The sequence below is a fragment of the Lagenorhynchus albirostris genome, chromosome 2, assembly GCF_949774975.1.
Source record: "Lagenorhynchus albirostris chromosome 2, mLagAlb1.1, whole genome shotgun sequence".
Lineage (NCBI taxonomy): Eukaryota > Metazoa > Chordata > Mammalia > Artiodactyla > Delphinidae > Lagenorhynchus > Lagenorhynchus albirostris.
This window is the reverse complement of record NC_083096.1, coordinates 5,437,130-5,455,395: the sequence shown is the minus strand read 5'-3', so window position 1 is coordinate 5,455,395 and position 18,266 is coordinate 5,437,130. Positions and strand designations below refer to the sequence as shown.

Genomic DNA, 18,266 nt, shown 5'->3' with positions numbered 1-18,266 from the left:
TCATCAGTACCGCTTCTTTAAATTCCATATATATACATTAACATACGGTATTTGTTTTTCTCTTTCTGACTTACTTCACTCTGTATGACAGATTCTAGGGCCATCCACCTCACTACAAATAACTCAATTTGTATCACATCTTTCTCCATTCATCTGTTGATGGATATTTAGGTTGGTTCCGTGTCCTGGCTTTTGTAAATAGTGCTGCAGTGAACATTGTGGTAAACGTCTCTCTTTGAATTATGGTTTTCTCGGGATATATGCCCAGTAGTGGGTCATATGGTAGTTCTATTTTTAGTTTTCTAAGGAACCTCCATACTCTTTTCCATAGTGGCTGTATCAATTTACATTCCCACCAACAGTGCAGAAGTGTTCCCTTTTCTCCACACACTCTCCAGCATTTATTGTTTTTTTGTTTTGTTTTAAATTTATTTATTTATTTTTGGCTGCATTGGGTCTTCGTTGCTGTGTGCAGGCTTTCACTAGTTGCGGCGAGTGGGGGCTACTCTTCATTGCAGTGTGCAGGCTTCTCATTGCAGTGGCTTCTCTTGTTGTGGAACATGGGCTCTAGGCATGCGGACTTCAGTAGTGTGGCTCATGGGCTCTAGAGCACAGGCTCAGTAGTTATGGCACACAGACTTAGTTGCTCCGCGGCATGTGGGATCCTCCGGGACCAGGGATTGAACCTGTGTCCCCTGCATTGGCAGGCAGATTCCTAGCCACTGTGCCACCAGGGAAGCCCCTTATGTTTCTAGAGTTTTTGATGATGGTCATTCTGACTGGTGTGAGGTGACACCTCACCATGGTTTTGATTTGCATCTCTCCAACAATTAGTAATATTGAGTATCTTTTCATGTATTTGTTGGCCATCTGCATGTCTTCTATAGAGAAATGTCTATTTAGGTCTTCTGCCCATTTTTGGACTGGGTGGTTTGTTTTTGTGATACTGAGCTGCATGAGCTGCTTGTATATTTTGGAGATCAATCCCTTGTCAGTTGCTTCACTTGCAAATATCTTCTCCCATTCTGAGGGTTGTCTTCTTGTCTTGTTTATGGTTTCCTTTGCCATGCAAAAGTTTCTAAGTTTCATTAGGTCCCATTTGTTTATTTTTGCTTTTATTTCCCTTACTCTAGGAGGTGGCTCAAAAAGGACCTTGCTGTGATTTATGTCATAGAGTGCTCTGCCTATGTCTTCCTCTAAGAGTTTTATAGTGTCTGGCTTTACATTTAGGTCCTTAAAACATTTTGAGTTTATTTTTGTGTATGGTGTTAGGATGTGTTCTAATTTAATTATTTTACATGCAGCTGTCCATTTTCCCCAGCACCACTTATTGAAGAGGCCATCTTTTCTCCATTGTTTATTCTTGTCTCCTTTGTCAAAGATAAGGTGACCATATGTGCGTGGGTTTATCTCTGGACTTTCTCTCCTGTTCCATTGATCTATATTTATGTTTTTGTGCCACTACCATACCATCTTGATTACTGTAGCTTTGTAGTATAGTCTGAAGTCAGGGAGCCTGATTCCTCCAGCTCCGTTTCTCTTTCCTAAGACTGCTTTGGCCACTCAGGGTCTTTTGTGTTTCTGTACAAATTGTAAAATTTCTTTCTTTAGTTCTGTGAAAAATGCCATTGGTAATTTGATAGGGATTGCACTGAACCTGCAGATTGCTTTGAGTAATATAGTCGTTTTCACAATAGTGATTCTTCCAATCCAGGAGCATGGTATATCTCTCCATCTGTGTATGTTATCTTTGATCTATTTCATCAGTGTTTTATAGTTTTCTGAGTACAGGTGTTTTGACTCCTTAGGTAGGTTTATTCCTAGATATATTATTCTTTTTGTTGCAATGGTAAATAGGATTGTTTCCTTAATTTCACTTTCTGATCTTTCGTTGATAGCGTATAGGAAGGTCAGAGATTTCTGTGCATTAATGTCGTATCCTGAAACCTTACCAAATTCATTGATTAGTTCTAGTTGTTTTCTGGTGGCATCTTTAGTATTTTCTATGTACAGTATCCTGTCATCTGCAAACAGTGACAGTTTTAGTTCTTCTTTTCCAATTTGTATTCCTTTTATTTCTTTTTCTTCTCTGATTGCTGTGGCTAGGACTGCCAATACTATGTTGAATAATAGTGGCAAGAGTGGACATCCTTGTCTTGTTCCTGATCTTAGAGGAAATGCTTTCATTTTTTCACCATTGAGAGTGATGTTTGCTATGGGTTTTCTTACATGGCCTTCACTATGTTGAGGTAGGTTCCCTCTATGTCCACTCTCTGTACAGTTTTTATCATAAATTGGTGTTGTATTTTGTCAAAACTCTGTCTGCATCTATTGAGATGATCATATGGTTTTTATTCTTTAGCTTGTTAATATGGTGTATCACATTGATTGTTTTGCATATATTGAAGAATCTTTGCATCCCTGGGATAAATCCCAGTTGATCATGGTGTATGATCCTTTTAATGTGTTGTTGGATTCTGTTTGCTAGTATTTTGTTGAGGATTTTTGCATCCATGTTCATCAGTGATATTGGTCTATAGTTTTTGTGTGTGTGATATCTTTGTCTGGTTTTGGTATCAGGGTGCTGCTGGCCTTGTAGAACGAGTTTGGGATTGTTCCTCCCTCTACCATTTTTTGGAAGAGTTTGAGAAGGATAGGTGTTAACTCTTCTCCAAATGTTTGATGGAATTTGCCTGTGAAACCATCTGGTCCTGGGCTTTTGTTTGTTGGAAATTATCAGTTACAGTTTCAATTTCATTACCTGTGATTGGTGTGTTTATATTTTCTAATTCTTTCTGGTTCAGTCTTGGAGGGTTTTACTTTTCCAAGAATTTGTCCACTTCTTCCAGGTTGTCCATTTTATTGGCATAGTGTTGCTTGTAGTAGTCTCTTAGGATACTTTGTATTTCTGCAGTGTCTGTTGTAACTTCCCCTTTTTCATTTCTAATTTTATTGATTTGAGTCCTCTCCCTTTTTTTCGTGATAAGTCTGGCTAACGGTTTATCAATTTTGTTTATCTTCTCAAAGAACCAGCTTTTAGTTTTATTCATCTTTGCCATTATTTTCTTTGTTTCTATTTCATTTATTTCTGCTCTGATCTTTATGATTTCTTTCCTTCTACTATCTTTGGGTTTTCTTTTTTCTTTTTCTAGTTGCTTTAGGTGTAAGGTTAGATTTTTCATTTGAGATTTTTCTTGTTTCTTGAGGTGAGCTTGAATTGTTATGATCTTCCCTCTTAAAACTGCTTTTGCTGAGTCCCATAGGTTTTGGATCCTTGTGTTTTCATTGTCATTTGTTTCTAGGTAATTTTTGATTTCCTCTTTGATTTCTTCAGTGATCTCTTGATTATTTAGCAGTGCATTGTTTAGCCTCCATGTATTTGTGTTTTTTACTGTTTTTTTTTTCCTGTAATTGATTTCTAATCTCATGGCATTTTGGTCGTAAAAGATGCTTGATATAATTTCAATTTTCTTAAATTTTCCAAGGCTTGATTTGTGACCCAAGATGTGAACTATTCTGGAGAATGTTCCATATGCACTTGAGAAGAAAGTGTATTCTTCTGCTTTCAGGTGGAATGTACTAAAAGTATTAATTCTGCCTGATCTATTGTGTCATTTAAAGCTTGTGTTTCCTTATTTATTTTCTGTCTGGATGATCTGTCCATTGGTGTAAGTGGGGTGTTAAGTCCCCCACTATTATTGTGTTACTGTCAATTTCTCCTTTTATGGCTGTTAGTGTTTGCCTTATGTATTGAGGTGCTCCTATGTTGGGTGCATAAATATTTATAATTGTTATGTTTTCTTCTTGGATTGATCCCTTGATCATTAGGCAGTGTCCTTTAATGTCTCTTGCAACAGTCTTTATTTTAAAGTCTATTTTATCTGTTATGAATATTGCTACTCCAGCTTTCTTTTGATTTCTATTTGCATGGAATATCTTTTTCCATCCCCTCACTTTCACTCTGTATGTGTCTCTAGGTCTGAAGTGGGTTTCTTGTGGACAGCATATATGCAGGTCTTGTTTTTGTATCCATTCTGTGTTTTTTGGTTGGAGCATTTAATCCATTTATATTCAAGATGACTATTGATATATATGTTCCTATTATCATTTTCTTAATTGATTTGGGTTTGTTTCTGTGGGTCTTTTTCTTCTCTTGTGTTTCCTGCTTAAAGAAGTTCCTTTAGCATTTGTTGTAAAGCTGGTTGTAAAGCTGGTGGTGCTGAATTCTCTTAGCGTTTGCTTGTCTGTAAAACTTTTTATTTCTCCATTGAATCTGAATGAGATCCCCGACAGGTAATCTTGGTTGTAGGTTTTTCCCTTTCATCATTTTAAATATGTCCTGCCACTCCCTTCTGGCTTGAAGAGTTTCTGCTGAAAGATCAGCTGTTAACCTTATGGGGATTCCCTTGTACGTTATTTGTTGTTTTTCCCTTGCTGCTTTTAATGTTTTTTTCTTTGTATTTAATTTTTGACAGTTTGATTAATATGTGTCTCAGTGTGTTTCTCTTTGGGTTTATACTGTATGGGATTCTCTGTGCTTCCTGGACTTGATTGACTATTCCCTTTTCCATGTTAGGGAATTTTTTGACTATAGTCTCTTCAAATATTTTCTCGGACCCTTTCTTTTTCTCTTCTTCTTCTGGGATCCCTATAATTCAAATATTGGTGTGTTTAATGCTGCCCCAGAGATCTCTGAGACTATCCACAATTCTTTTCCTTCTTTTGTCTTTATTCTGCTCTGCTGTAGTTATTTCCACCATTTTATCTTTCCAGGTCCCTTATCTGTTCTTCTGCTTCAGTTATTCTGCTATTGCTTCCTTCTAGAATATTTTTAATTTCAGTTATTGTGTTGTTCATCATTGTTTGTTTGCTCTTTAGTTCCTCTAGATCCTTGTTAAATGTTTCTTATATTTTCTCCATTCTGTGTCCGAGATTTTGGATCATCTTTACTATCATTACTCTGAACTCTTTTTCAGGTAGGTTGCCTCTTTCGTCTTCATTTATTTGGTCTTGTAGGTTTTTACCTTCTCCTTCATCTGTAACATAACTTTTTGTCGTTTCTTTTTTTTTTTTTTTTTGATGGGTGGGGCTGTATTCCTGTCTAACTGGCTATTTGACCTGAGGCATCCAGCACTGGAGTTTGCAGGTAGTTGGATAGAGCCAGGTCTTGGTGCCAAGATGAGGACCTCTGGGAGGCTTCATTCCTATTAATATTCCCTGGGGTCTGAGGTTCTCTGTTATCCAGAGTTTTGGACTCGGAGCTCCCACCACAGGAGCTTGGGCCCGACCTCTGGCCTGGGAACCAAGATCCTGCAAGCCACATGGTAAGGCAAAAAAAATTAAAAAGATAAAAGAAAGGAGCTGTACAATAACAAAGACTAAAAGACAAAATAAAATTAGAAAGATAAAAACTGTATTAGGAAAAATAAAAATATAATTGAAACAACTGCAATAAAGTAGAACAAAACCACAACAGAAAAAAAGGGGGTGGGGGAACAAGCCAGAAGGAGCAGAACAATGACAAAGTATAAGGAATAAAATAAAATTAGAAAAGTAAAAGATTTATTAGAAAAAATAAAAATATAAATGGATCAACAACAAGGTAAAACAGAACCCCAATCTAAAAGAAGAAAAAAGAAAAAAAGATAAAAAAAGAAAGGAAGAAAAAAAGAAAAAACCTTGGCTATGGGGAGTAGGTGTTTAGGCAGAGATGGAACTTAGGCAGGGGCGGGGTTTAAGGTGGAGTGGGACCTAGGCAGGGAGGCTGACGTTTGAGCATGAGGCAGAGCCTAGGCCCAGGACCCACGCAGCCAGAAAAGGCCTTGGGGGTGGGGCCTAGGTGGGGCATCATTCAAGTGGAAGCAGAGAGACAGCAAGTCTAAAGGACTGCCTATGGAGTGTGGAGTTCCAGAGTTTGGAGGTAAGGCCCTGGTTGAGGGTGTGTGGGTGGGATTTAGGCCCAGCGTGGTTAGAGTGGGTCTCAGAGGGGGTCTCCAATTATAGGGGTAGGGCTCTTGATGGGGTGTAGGGGTGGGGCTTGGGCTCTGAGCCGCAGGAGGGAGGCTCCAAGGGCAGTGGATTAGGCCCAGGAGCCCAACAGGCTCCTCAGTGCCTAAGTGGACAGGGAAAGTTCTGGCTGCATTCCCTTCCATTCCTCTGTGTTCCCCCACGTCTCCCCCAGGGTCTCCCCCATTCCTGCTGGATCCCTGACTGTTGGTGGGTCTTGCTGGGTGTAGGAACTCCTCCTCTCCCCCAGCCGCCCTTCAAGGGTGCCAGTCCCAGAGATCCAGGCTTTACTTTTGCTCTCCCTTCCCACCCTCCCACTCGCTCAGGACCTCCGCAGCTGGAGGGGGCCTAGGTTGCCAGAGGATCAGTCCCGGGATCTCAGTAGCCTCCTGGAGCCCAAGAGGGCAGGAGAAACCTGGCCACGCTCTCTTTTGATCCTCTGCCCTCCCAATGGTTCCCCAATTTCCCCCTTTGGGCAAGGGATCCCTTCCCCTCCCCCAGCCACCCCTCAGGGGCGCCAGTCCCATCCCACCTCCACTTCTCCTCCCCCCTCATTCCCCCCATGACCCACGTCCTACCTGGTTGCTGGGGGTTCCTCCTGTCCCCTTAGGTGTCCGTGGTCCCCCAATGGTGCCTGGTAGGTGCCCTAATTGTGCGGAGACATGAATTCCACGTCCTCCTAGTCCACCATATTGACTCCTCTCCCTAACATACTATTATATATCAAATATATTTCAATAAAGATAAATTTAAAAAAAGGATGAAGGGGCATACTGAACAAGTGGATAGCAGCATAGTGTTTATGGAGACAAATACCTTGCAAGTTTCAAATATTTTTCAGCTTTAAAATTCTTTAACTTGTCCAGATTATTTTTATTTTTTATTTATTTATTTTTTTTGCTGTACGCGGGCCTCTCACTGCTGTGGCCTCTCCCGTTGCGGAGCACAGGCTCTGGATGTGCAGGCTCAGCGGCCATGGCTCACGGGCCCAGCCACTCCACGGCATGTGGGATCTTCCCAGACCGGGGCACAAACCCGCGTCTCCTGCATCGGCAGGCGGACTCTTAACCACTGCGCCACCAGGGAAGCCACAAATTATTCTTATTTTAATGTATTTTTAATTTAAACATTACACTTATACTTTACCCTTTGATCTCTGTTCTTCATGTAGAAAAACTTCCATGTTCTCAACCACCTCAAATAGACCATGGAACGATTAATTTATCTAGCTCTGCAAAAGAAAGGAGAGAAACATTTGAGCCCAAGCTTTATGCACATGGCACCAAGTTAAGTTATACCTGTGAAGATGGTTTCAGTATATCTGAAGAAAATGTGATAACATGCCACATGGGAAAGTGGAGTTCTCCACCTCGTTGTGTAGGTGAGGACAGCATGCAAACCAAAATTCTATTTTCAGTACCATTCTTTACTAATCAATTATCATCAAAGTCATGGAACAGAATCCTTTAGATTCCTAAATATATCAATTATTTATATATTTATAGGTCATTTATGTATTAATATATAATTTATATTTTTATACATTTAATCGATTTTTGTATATTCATTTTCTGTTAATTTCATCAGTTCAGTATAGAATCACTTTTAAATCTGGTACTTTCTTTTGTATTAACGCTGTATGTGTAAAAAAAGTAAACCTACCTATTCATATACTTAAACCTATTTATATTCCTATTTATTCATATAAGTTGCAATGTATGCGTTGCCACCAAGTTTTTTCAAAAAAAACTTACGTTCTTCCTACAATGTCTCTTTTAATGTCTTACAATATATAGTACTTTTCTCAAGGTGATGAAGTCTCAGTGTGTTCTCTTTTATTAATCATAATTGCTTAGAGATGCACTGACAGTCTCATTCATAAATATATTGGTATTTTTAGTTTCAAGTTCTTGTTCAAGTGGACAGCTGGAAACACACCAGAATGCTGATTTTTGGGTGCATTTGTGCATTTCTCTGCAATGTGATGGAAGTTCCTGTAAAATCATTTATTATTTTCAAGTAAAACTATCAAATATGGCAAGCAGTACATCAAATTAAATTTCAGAGTTAGTGAAACATGAAATCGTTCTTTCATTTATTCCTAGGACTTCCTTGTGGACTTCCACCTTTGATTCAGAATGGTGTTGTATCTAATGAGAAAGGCAGTTACCAAGATGGAGAAGAAGTTACATACGACTGTGTTGAAGGTTTTGGGATCGATGGACCTGCATCTATAAGATGTTTAGGAGGAAAATGGTCCCTTCCACCGGAATGCATAAGTATAGTATATTTTATTTTATTCTGAGGCTGATAAATATCTTTAATTCAGGACATAAATGGCACAAGTATGAAACTAAGCTGTAATTCTAGAATTAAACAAGGTGTCTTTGGAAAGTTCTGGATTCTGGTAGAGAATTAATAACCCTAGTAATAATAAAAGTTTGATTCATGAACTAAATTATCTCACTATCACATCATCTTGTGTACACTTTGGACATCCTCTGATACACATTCTCAGACTTCTGGTCTCTGTTCCTATAACATAGCTGGCCCCTGCTCATCAGTCTTATCAGCACTCAGTTTACTGTTAATTTATCAGTTATTTCTTTATGATATACAATTTTCTAAGATATTTGACATAATTCAAGGGAACAGAGTTTGACAGAAGCAAAAAAAAGAAACACATCCATAATGTAGGTGACCTGTGATGGGGAAAAATAATTTAAATGTGAGAAGTGTGGTCTCAAACATCAAAGGCATCCCTGTCTCTTTGAGTATCACCATTCCCATGTTATAGTTTTGATGAATATAGACACAATCAATGTAACTAAGTCAAGACTTCTAACATTTTAAGTTGTAAGAGAAATATTGTACAGTATTCATTGGTTTGATATGTGTATATCTATTTTTCTAGAATATAATTATTGGCCACTATTATTTTTAAAGATGTACTAAAGAAATACTTTTTTTCTTTTTTTCAGACACAGATTGTTTTAACGTACCCAGCTTTGATGATGCTGTACTCATAGACCAGAAGAAGAAATCGTATAGGTCAGGAGAACAGGTGGTTTTTAAATGTCTACCATCTTATCAATTGGAAGGAGCCAATACCATACAGTGTATTAAGAGCAAATGGATAGGAAGGCCAGCATGCAGAGGTACTTTGGTAAATTTTAAAACTTTATTTATTAAAGTATCTTAAGTAACATAATACAGAAAAGTGCCTCTACCATCATAAAATGGACACAGATTATTTTCAGGTCAAGTCAAAGAAGGTTTATGCCTGAACATAAAAAGGGATGGAATTGTGTACTCAGTGCTCAGTCTTGTAGCCCAATAATTCTCAAAGCACAGCCCCTGACACAGCAGTCTTAGCATATTCTGGAAGATTATTAGACATGCAAGCACAGATTCACAGGCTCACTCACACCTGTTGTATCAAAAACTCTGGAGATGGAACCCTGAAACTGTTTTAAAGATTCCCAAGGGATTCTATGCACATTTCAGTTTAGGAACCATAGCTACAGTGTATTGTACTTTATATCCACCTGAATCTCATTGATGAATTACACATTACTCATTGTTGTATACTGAAGCATTTGCAAAAGTATATTATTAAAGAGCATTTTAATAAATACATACATTTATTTTTCTGTTAGTTTTCCAGATCTTTGTTTGGATCTTTTAATTAATCATCTTCTTTCAACTACGGTATTCTTAAAAGTATGCTAACTCTTGATCAAGTCTTTAAAGAATTACCTAATGTGTTTATTTTTCTAAGGGCCTAAAGTTACAGTTCATAAACAGGATGACTATAAACCGAATCCTGATGTCAAATGATCTTTTATTATGATTTTCTTATGGTTCATAAATTCATTTTGAATTTATATAATTTATAACACTTAATTTACTAAACTCAGAAAGAGATGTCCAGAAAAGCTTTCATTTTCACTGGCCTAAAAAATGTGTATCAACCTTCTAGTGAAGGATGGGGGAGAGATTTAAGATACAGAAGCTTAATTTGTACTAAAAAATATTGCTTTATCTCCTTATCCTCAAACTTACATGTGAGTTTATTAAAATTAGCAGTCTTTCATGACAGATTAACTCTTGATTTTAAATGACCATATGGAATATATGTGACATCCCACTTGGTAGCTTGCTGTTCATAATGATCATTATATTAGAGATACTATTTTTCTTTCTATCTAGATGCTTCCTGTGTGAATCCACCCCAAGTGGAAAATGCTATTATACAAAATGAGAAGTCTAGATATCAAAATGGTGAGAGAGTATATTATGAATGCATCTGGCCTTACTACCCTTTTGGGGAGGTAGATGTGATATGTTTAAATGGAACTTGGACAAAAGCACCTCAGTGCAAAGGTAGAGTATTTTACACCGCCACCCCCCCCAATTTTAGAGAATATATTAGGGACAAAATATGTTGATATAAATGTATAATGAAGTAGTTCTTACGGAATTCTTTTTTGATGCAAATAAAATGAAGGTGCTTAAAATCCAGTTCTTTTGTGGACTGAATAAGTGATCTGACATACTTATTGTTTGAAAGAGTTGACCAGATTTGAACAGTTGGAATCTTGGAACACTTCTTATCTTAAATATTAAGACATTCAGTTACTTCCTGGTGAATAAATGTGTTAACGATACCATAAGTACATTTGACAGCCCAAGAAATACCACTTTGAGACATGGAATATAGGCAGCCAGGGCCTGATCACAGAATGTGACTTAAATTTGGGCATCTTCAGCATATGGGTGAGATTTAAAGGTATGTTACTAACTGAACTCATTCAGGGAATTAGTATACACATAAAAAAAGTAAGTCTGAGAACTTGGTCCTGGGACACTTCAGTGTTTAGAGTTCAGGAAGTAAGGGAATCCAAACCAAGAAATATATTAGCCACTTCTAGTTTTTCAAGTTAACTTTTTCCTGGTATGTATTTTTTGCAGTCTTCCACTTGAACATGTTTTCATGTTTATAGTGATTTTCTTGTAGACAACATAAAGATGAATCTTGTTTATGTGTCCACCCTGCCATTTTCAGTCTTTCCACTGATATATTAAGGCTATTTACATTGAAAATGTCTATTAACATAATAGGGACAATGTCAGCAATTTTATTCTTTGTTTTCTGTGTGTTTCCTCGGTTTCTCATACCCATTTCCTTTTCTTGTCTTCCCTGTGGGTTTTTGAACATTATAAATAACTTAATTTTTATACATCTGCATTGCTTTGGAGTATATGTCTTGTCATGTTTTTATTAGCGGTTGCTCCAAGTATTAAGATCCACATAAGCGGCTTATCACTCCCTACTTGTATTGACATTTTACCACTTCAGGTGAAATGTGGAAACCTTACTTCCATTTAGATTCTTTTTATCTCCCCACATTTCAACATAAGTGTCTTTAGTATTCTCTCTATATACATTGAGCAACATTTCAAATGACATAATTTTACACCTAATTTAACAAAATCATTAGGGAAAAGATATTCTTATTATATTTACCCTTATTTTTAAAAATCAATTCCATTGTTTTTTCTTCCTTCCTAAAGTCTCAATCCCTTTTCTAGTTTCCTTTATATTTGAAGAATTGCTTTAGCAATTCTTTAGGTATAGATCTGCTAGAGACAAATTCTCTCAGTTTTCCTTTGTCTGGAAAGATTTTTCTTTCTCCCTTTAATCCTAAAATATATTTCACTCAATATAGAATTTGGGGTTGACAATTCTTTTCTTCCAGCACTGAAAAAATGATGTCACTTCTTTCTGGTTCTATGTTCATGGATGAAAATCCTACCAGTTTTTGAATCCCTTTTCCATATAAGTATTGCATAATATCTATCTAGCTCTTTTAAGATTTTTTTCTTTTTCTTTAATTTCCAGCAATTTGATTTTGATGTATCTTGACATTGATTTCTTTGGATTTATCCTGTTTGGAATTCACTTAGCTGTTTTATTATGTAGATTTGTGCCTTATGCCCTATTTCAGAAATTTTCAGCCATTATTTTTACATTTTTTTTTCATCTCATCCCCTTCCTTTTCATTTTCTGGGTCTCCAATCTTTTTCTATTTTCCCATGGGTTCCTGAAGCTCTGTCCATTTTCTTTTCAGTCTATTTTCAAAGTTAGTCTATAGTCAAGTTTATTTATCCTTCTGCCATCTGCAATGTATTATTGAGCCCATCCAGTGTGTTTTTTTAAAAAGTTATATTACTCTATTTTCCAGTTCTATCAATTTGACTGGATTTTTAAAAACCATTGCCCAATAATTTCAATATGTATGTCATCTCAGTGTTGTCTTCTTTTGATTGTTTTTTCTCTTTTGAGGTTTTCCTCATCCTTGGTATGATGAGTGATGATCAACTGTATTCTGGACATTTTGGGTATTATGTATTGAGATTAAGGACGTTATTGAAATCTTTTATTTATCAGACCTCCCTTACTGCCATGCAGGGTGCAAGTCCAGGGTTCCCACCTGGCCTCCACTGGCTCCTGGAGAAAGGGGAGAGGTGTCTTCTTCCCTCACCATGTGGGTGGAAGTCTGGACTCCTCACTTGGCCCCTGCTGATCAAGGTGGGGATGGGTTGGTCTTAGGTTCTATGGTGTATTTCTAGAGAAAGTCAGGATTGTAAAAACTGTTTCTGTCTTACTATGCTGATCCTTTCCTGGGACTTTGCTTAAAGAGACCAAGTGCTTCTTGGGACTGTTTTTTTTTAAATTTTCTTTCTGAACTTGCTATCATTTCTGGGTTGCAGTCTCAGTGGTCCATCCAGGGTACAAAGAAGGGAAAAGGAAAACCCAAACAAGTCTCTGGAGTGTAATTCCTTGAATCCCAATGTCTCTAACCAGATATCTTCTCTACATCTTTCACAGTCTCCTGAGTTGGTTTATTATAATATGTTCAGGATTTTTAGTTAGCAGAAATAATACAGAGCAGATGCAATAAGCAGAAATATTTCTACCTCATCTTGTCCAGAAAAGGAAGAAAGCATTCCCTCTCCCACTATTGAGATCTGTAATTCTTTGACTTTTATAAAAGCAGCTGTTGGGGCTGATGTTCATTTTGTAATAAAAATGAAAATCAATAAATATGACTAGAGATTCAATAGACACTGCTGTATGTTGTATACAAGGATATTTTTTTATCTTAGTTATCCATCTGTCCAGCATATATTCACTAAGAAAACATGTTTTAATACCAGAACACTGCAAAGCAGACATATTTGTTAATGTATTATGTGTACTTTCTTGTGGGGTAAAAGTAGGGACTTAAAAATGTGCCTTTTCGTTTAAGTGTTTCAAATTTCTTCAATAAATCATTTCTGTCATCAGAAATCAAAAGCCTGATTATTACATACTAGGCTACATTTTTATCTTTTTATTTTAAACTGTGGGGTTTCCTTTTCTGTTTTTTCTCTTTCAATAAATCAAACATATTTTTTAGACTCTCAAGGAAAATGTGGGCCTCCCCCACCAATAGACAATGGAGACATTACCTCATTCCCGGCACCAGTATATCCTCCAGGATCGACAGTTGAGTACCAATGCCAGTCCTACTATGAACTTCAGGGAAAAAGAGACATAGTATGTCAGAATGGAGAGTGGTCAGAACCACCAAAGTGCTTAGGTAAATATTTCAATCTTCTTGTGGATCCTGGGAAAATCGGTGTACTGAGTATGATGTTTAGCTGTTTATAATAGAATTTTCATGGATTAACTACCAACCATTCTGTTGCATGCTTGACTACCAACTAATAATATGTGTGGAAATAAATTTTGAAAATTTCCTGTTCAAGCAACAATAGCAACAAAAGATTCCTTAATGAAAGCTCTTCATATGATAACTGACATTATGAATCTTTGATTATAACATTTAATTATTACACTAAAAATAGTACCTCATTCTTACAACATTAACTGTTTAAAATGATGGAAACTACATACTGGATTTTCAATGAATTGGTTTGTAAAAGGTTTTGAGAAGGAATTTTTGGACCAGAGCAAGAGATTCTACTTGAAAGCCTGAAATTCTGTGGAAAATATTTGTATACTACTTAACAGTTTATGTTTATTTTTTTAACTTCAGATGCATGTGTAATTTCAGAAGAAATGATGGAAAAACATAACATAGAATTAAAATGGAGAAGAGATAAAAAACTTTATTCTAAAACAGATGACACTGTTGAATTTAAGTGTAAAAGAGGATATTGTACAAAGGCACCTAGCTCTGCACTTCGAACAACCTGTCGGGAGGGAAAACTGGCATATCCTACTTGTCACCGAAACTGTCGTTAAAGTGCAGTTGTAAAACTGAAATATGTACATGTATTCAGAATTTTTCATTATTATTCCAGTTCTCAGTTTCTTTTTATCAAGTATTGTTTAACTCATCTCTATTCATAAATCAGCTTCATGTTAAACATTATAGGGATGATGTAATTATAATCTTGGAGACCAACTAATCACTTCTTAAAAGCACCTCATTAAAACTTGGCAAACCAAAATGCTACGTGTCCTGTTGATAAAACATCTACGGCAAGAAATTAGATGCAATCACTTCAGTACCTCCTTTCATCCATCAGTTTCCTAACTTTCTAAAGATTTCTCCATAACTTCTGAGGTTTCCTAAGATTCTGTTTCAGAAGAAATGGGAAGAAATACTTGTCTCCATTTTCAAAATAACATCACTTTACAAACATGTAAAATGCAAACTATGTAATACCTATATTAGTAATTACATGTAAGTAGTTATTTCTTACTTTTGCTCATCCGTCAATAGATAAATATACCAAACAATAATGAAATACATGATCTTTTACAAGACGCCTATCTAGCACACATTATAATTCACATAAAGAGGAATTAGAGGACTTCCCTGGTGGCACAGTGGTTAAGAATCTGCCTGCCAATGCAAGGGACATGGATTCATGACCTGGTCCAGGAAGATCCCACATGCCGCGGAGCAACTAAGCCCGTGCGCCACAACTAGTGAGCCTGCGCTCTAGGGCCCACCAGCCACAACTACTGAGCCCACGTGCCACAACTACTGAAGCCCGTAAGCCTAGAGCCCGTGCTCCGCAACAAGAAAAGCCACCGCCATGAGAAGCCCGTGCACCACGACGAAGAGCAGCTCCCGTTCGCCGCAACTAGAGAAATCCCACACGCAGCAACGAAGACCAAACACAGCCAAAAATAATAACTAAATATATTTAAAGATACTACACTAAAATCAATAAAATAATAATATATTAAAAAAAGATGAATTAGAATCAAATTGGTTGCATAACTATCGTTATGATAGTTATGCAACCAATCACATGACATATAAGTGATTTAAAAAATCCAACATCAAGTATAAACACACATACACATATAAACACACTATGCCTTGAACACTGAATACATTTTTATAGAACAAATATTGGCAACAAGTACAATAGAATATTAGAATATTTAGAATATTCTACAATAGAATATTTAGAATAACTATAGTTGAATTTAGAGACAATAGGGGTAAAACGTGGTGTTTAAGTCCGTTTTACTTACCACTATTGTAAAATTTTCATTGTATATCACCTTTGAACCATAGCGTGTTATTTTAAAATAAAGATGTATACAAGGTAAGACAACATATAGTACATACAGTGTTGAGAACTGTAGAGACCTCTTTGGTAAAGATCTGCAGATCTAATAACATTTTCATGATTTTGCTGGTATAGAGAGTTTTGGAAACTTTCAACCACAAGAGTCTGAAGTGTGATCTTTAGGTTCATACATTTCAAACAGCATAGTTAGTTTAAATCAGTTGACTAGAAACATTATAAATTTCTAAAAATCATGAAAATTTTCACATGAAAATAGGGATATAAATAATTGAGCTAAAATATTTTAAGGTGATATCTTGTTACTCCATGTTGCGTCAAATCAAGTGGCCTTAGAATAAGAAGCATGGCTGTCACCATTGGAGCTAATTGATCTAAATCTGAATCACTGGTGACAGCTGCTTTTCTCATCCTTAAATTAAATTGTTACAATTGGAAAGTTATCTTTGCTGTTAATGTTAACATTTGTGTATATACTATTTCTCCAAAATCTTCACCTCATGGTTGTAGAATCTATTTATGACACATGGCTACAATCGGTTATTTCACTGTTGATAAGAAAATCGTGATTTTAATGATAAATCTTCTCATTTTTCTGCATTCATTCATTGTCATTCTGTATACAGATGAGTGTTAATTTACAGACTCTGTTCACATTCAACTTTTACCTAAAAAGTTTTGGAAATCTTTATTTTTGCCCATTAATTTCCAATTTTTGGAGGAAGGACTTGATGTAATTGTAACCTTCCATGGTGGCTTTAAGACTTTTTGCCTCTAAAAAAAATTGTTGTTTGTATCAGCATGGATTCCTACATTTTTATTTATTCAATTTATCACAATCAATTATACTCATTCTTTGAAGATAAAATGATCCAAATTTTGGCTAGTGAGTGCCTCTTGAAACTGGTTCTGATTGCTCCTGATCTAGCCCCGTTGGTCTTTGAGCATTTCTCTTCTTTTTAGCCCAACACCGATAATCCAGTCTCACTATATACCTCCCATGCCCAACACCAGTAATCATCTATATTTCCAAAACGTCTGATTCTTTTTATTGAAGAGTTGTTTTAAGAACCCAAGAATTGTGTTACTCGTGCTAGATGGGAGTTTTCAATACTGCTGAAATGTCTTTTCTTCCAGGGTCTCTTGGTTGTCAGACCTTTGAAACAGAAATGAAATTTTTTCCCATAGTTGGATTTTTAAATATTTTTTGATTGAGGTATAATTGATTTACAGTAGTTTCAGGTGTACAACATAGTGATTCACAATTTTTAACTGTACTCTATTTATAGTTATCATAAAATATTGGCTATACTCCCTGTGTTGTACGATATGTCCTTGTAGCTTATATATTTTGTAGCTTATATATTTTATACATAATAGCTTAGCTTATATATTTTACACATACTTAACTTTTATATTTTATACATAATATATTTTATACATAATACTTTGTACCTCTTGATCCCCTACCCCTATCTTGTCCCTCCCCCTTTCCCTCTCCCCGCTGGTAACCACTTGTTTGTTCTCTATACCTGTGAATCTCTTTCTGCTATGTTACTATTCACTAGTTTGCTATATTTTTTAGATTCCACACATAAGTGATATCATACTTTGTCTTTCTCTGTACGACAAATTTCACTCAGAATAGTACCCCCCCAAGTCCATCCATGTTGTTGCAAATGGCAAAATTTTATACTTTTTTATGGCTGACTTGTTCCAATGTGTGTGTGTGTTTATATGTGTCTATATATACACATATATACATATGCAGTGTGGTGAGTTTGGGTAAACCTAGTTGGGTATAAAGATAAGAAAACAATCATACTGGGTTTTTCTTTCAGTGTCATCCTGGTTATTGCAGGTAAGCTAGGGAAGAGAAGATTTAACTTTGGGTCACATTCATCTAATTCATCTGTTTACATTGAGGGAGGAGTATTCATTTCCAAGCTGAGATGGCTTTTGAATAATCTTATTTGAAGGATGTATTTCTAAAGAAGTAGAAGAAGAGCTGTGCAGTATAACTTGTTTCCCATGTATCTAGTGTGCAGGGGTGGGAGGTATAAAAGTGGAATTGTTTTACAATTGCACCAATATTTCAGAAAGAACAAGAACAATAAGAACACAAAGTATTTTTTTTTAATTTCAGTGAAATGTCATAATTTTCTAAGGTAAATATTAACTAGAGACTTTACAGTTACAAATAAAAGTCACTAAAAATTTCTTTAGTCTTTTCCCAATTGTACTGAGATGTCTAGCACTTTTGGAAAACACATATTTAATAATATATGTATCTATAGATATGTAGTTCTAGAAGATGAAAACGATAAAAAGAAAATATTATTAGTTGAGGTACTAGAGAATAGACTGTGTATCTGGCAAGTTAAATAAGTGAGAGAGGAGAATCTAGTTATATTTCGTGAGTCTGCAATGTGAAACACCCTGGGAAAAATGACTCCATGGAAGATGGCAAATCTGGAACAAAGAGTAAAGAAAGAATGTAAGGAAGGAACCAGAACAATAAGAACACAAAGTATTTTTTTTTAAGTTTCAGTGAAAGGTCATAATTTTCTAAGCTGAATATTAACTAGGGACTTACCTGGTGGTCCACTGGTTAAGACTCAGCACTTCCACTGCAG

The 18,266-nt window shown here is 36.2% G+C and overlaps 1 protein-coding gene across 1 annotated transcript in view; it reads left to right on the top strand.

The window, feature by feature from the left end:
- The window catches only part of LOC132507504 (complement factor H-like), a 92,586-nt gene extending 78,054 nt beyond the window's left edge, over nt 1–14,532 (top strand). Inside the window, exons 17-22 of the mRNA XM_060126943.1 lie at nt 7,178–7,387; nt 8,112–8,285; nt 8,988–9,164; nt 10,219–10,392; nt 13,473–13,655; nt 14,115–14,532. Of these exons, the coding sequence (XP_059982926.1) occupies nt 7,178–7,387; nt 8,112–8,285; nt 8,988–9,164; nt 10,219–10,392; nt 13,473–13,655; nt 14,115–14,323 (1,127 nt within the window). The 3' untranslated portion in view covers nt 14,324–14,532. The remainder of the gene's footprint in view (nt 1–7,177; nt 7,388–8,111; nt 8,286–8,987; nt 9,165–10,218; nt 10,393–13,472; nt 13,656–14,114) is intronic.
- Nucleotides 14,533–18,266: the final 3,734 nt, after the last annotated feature.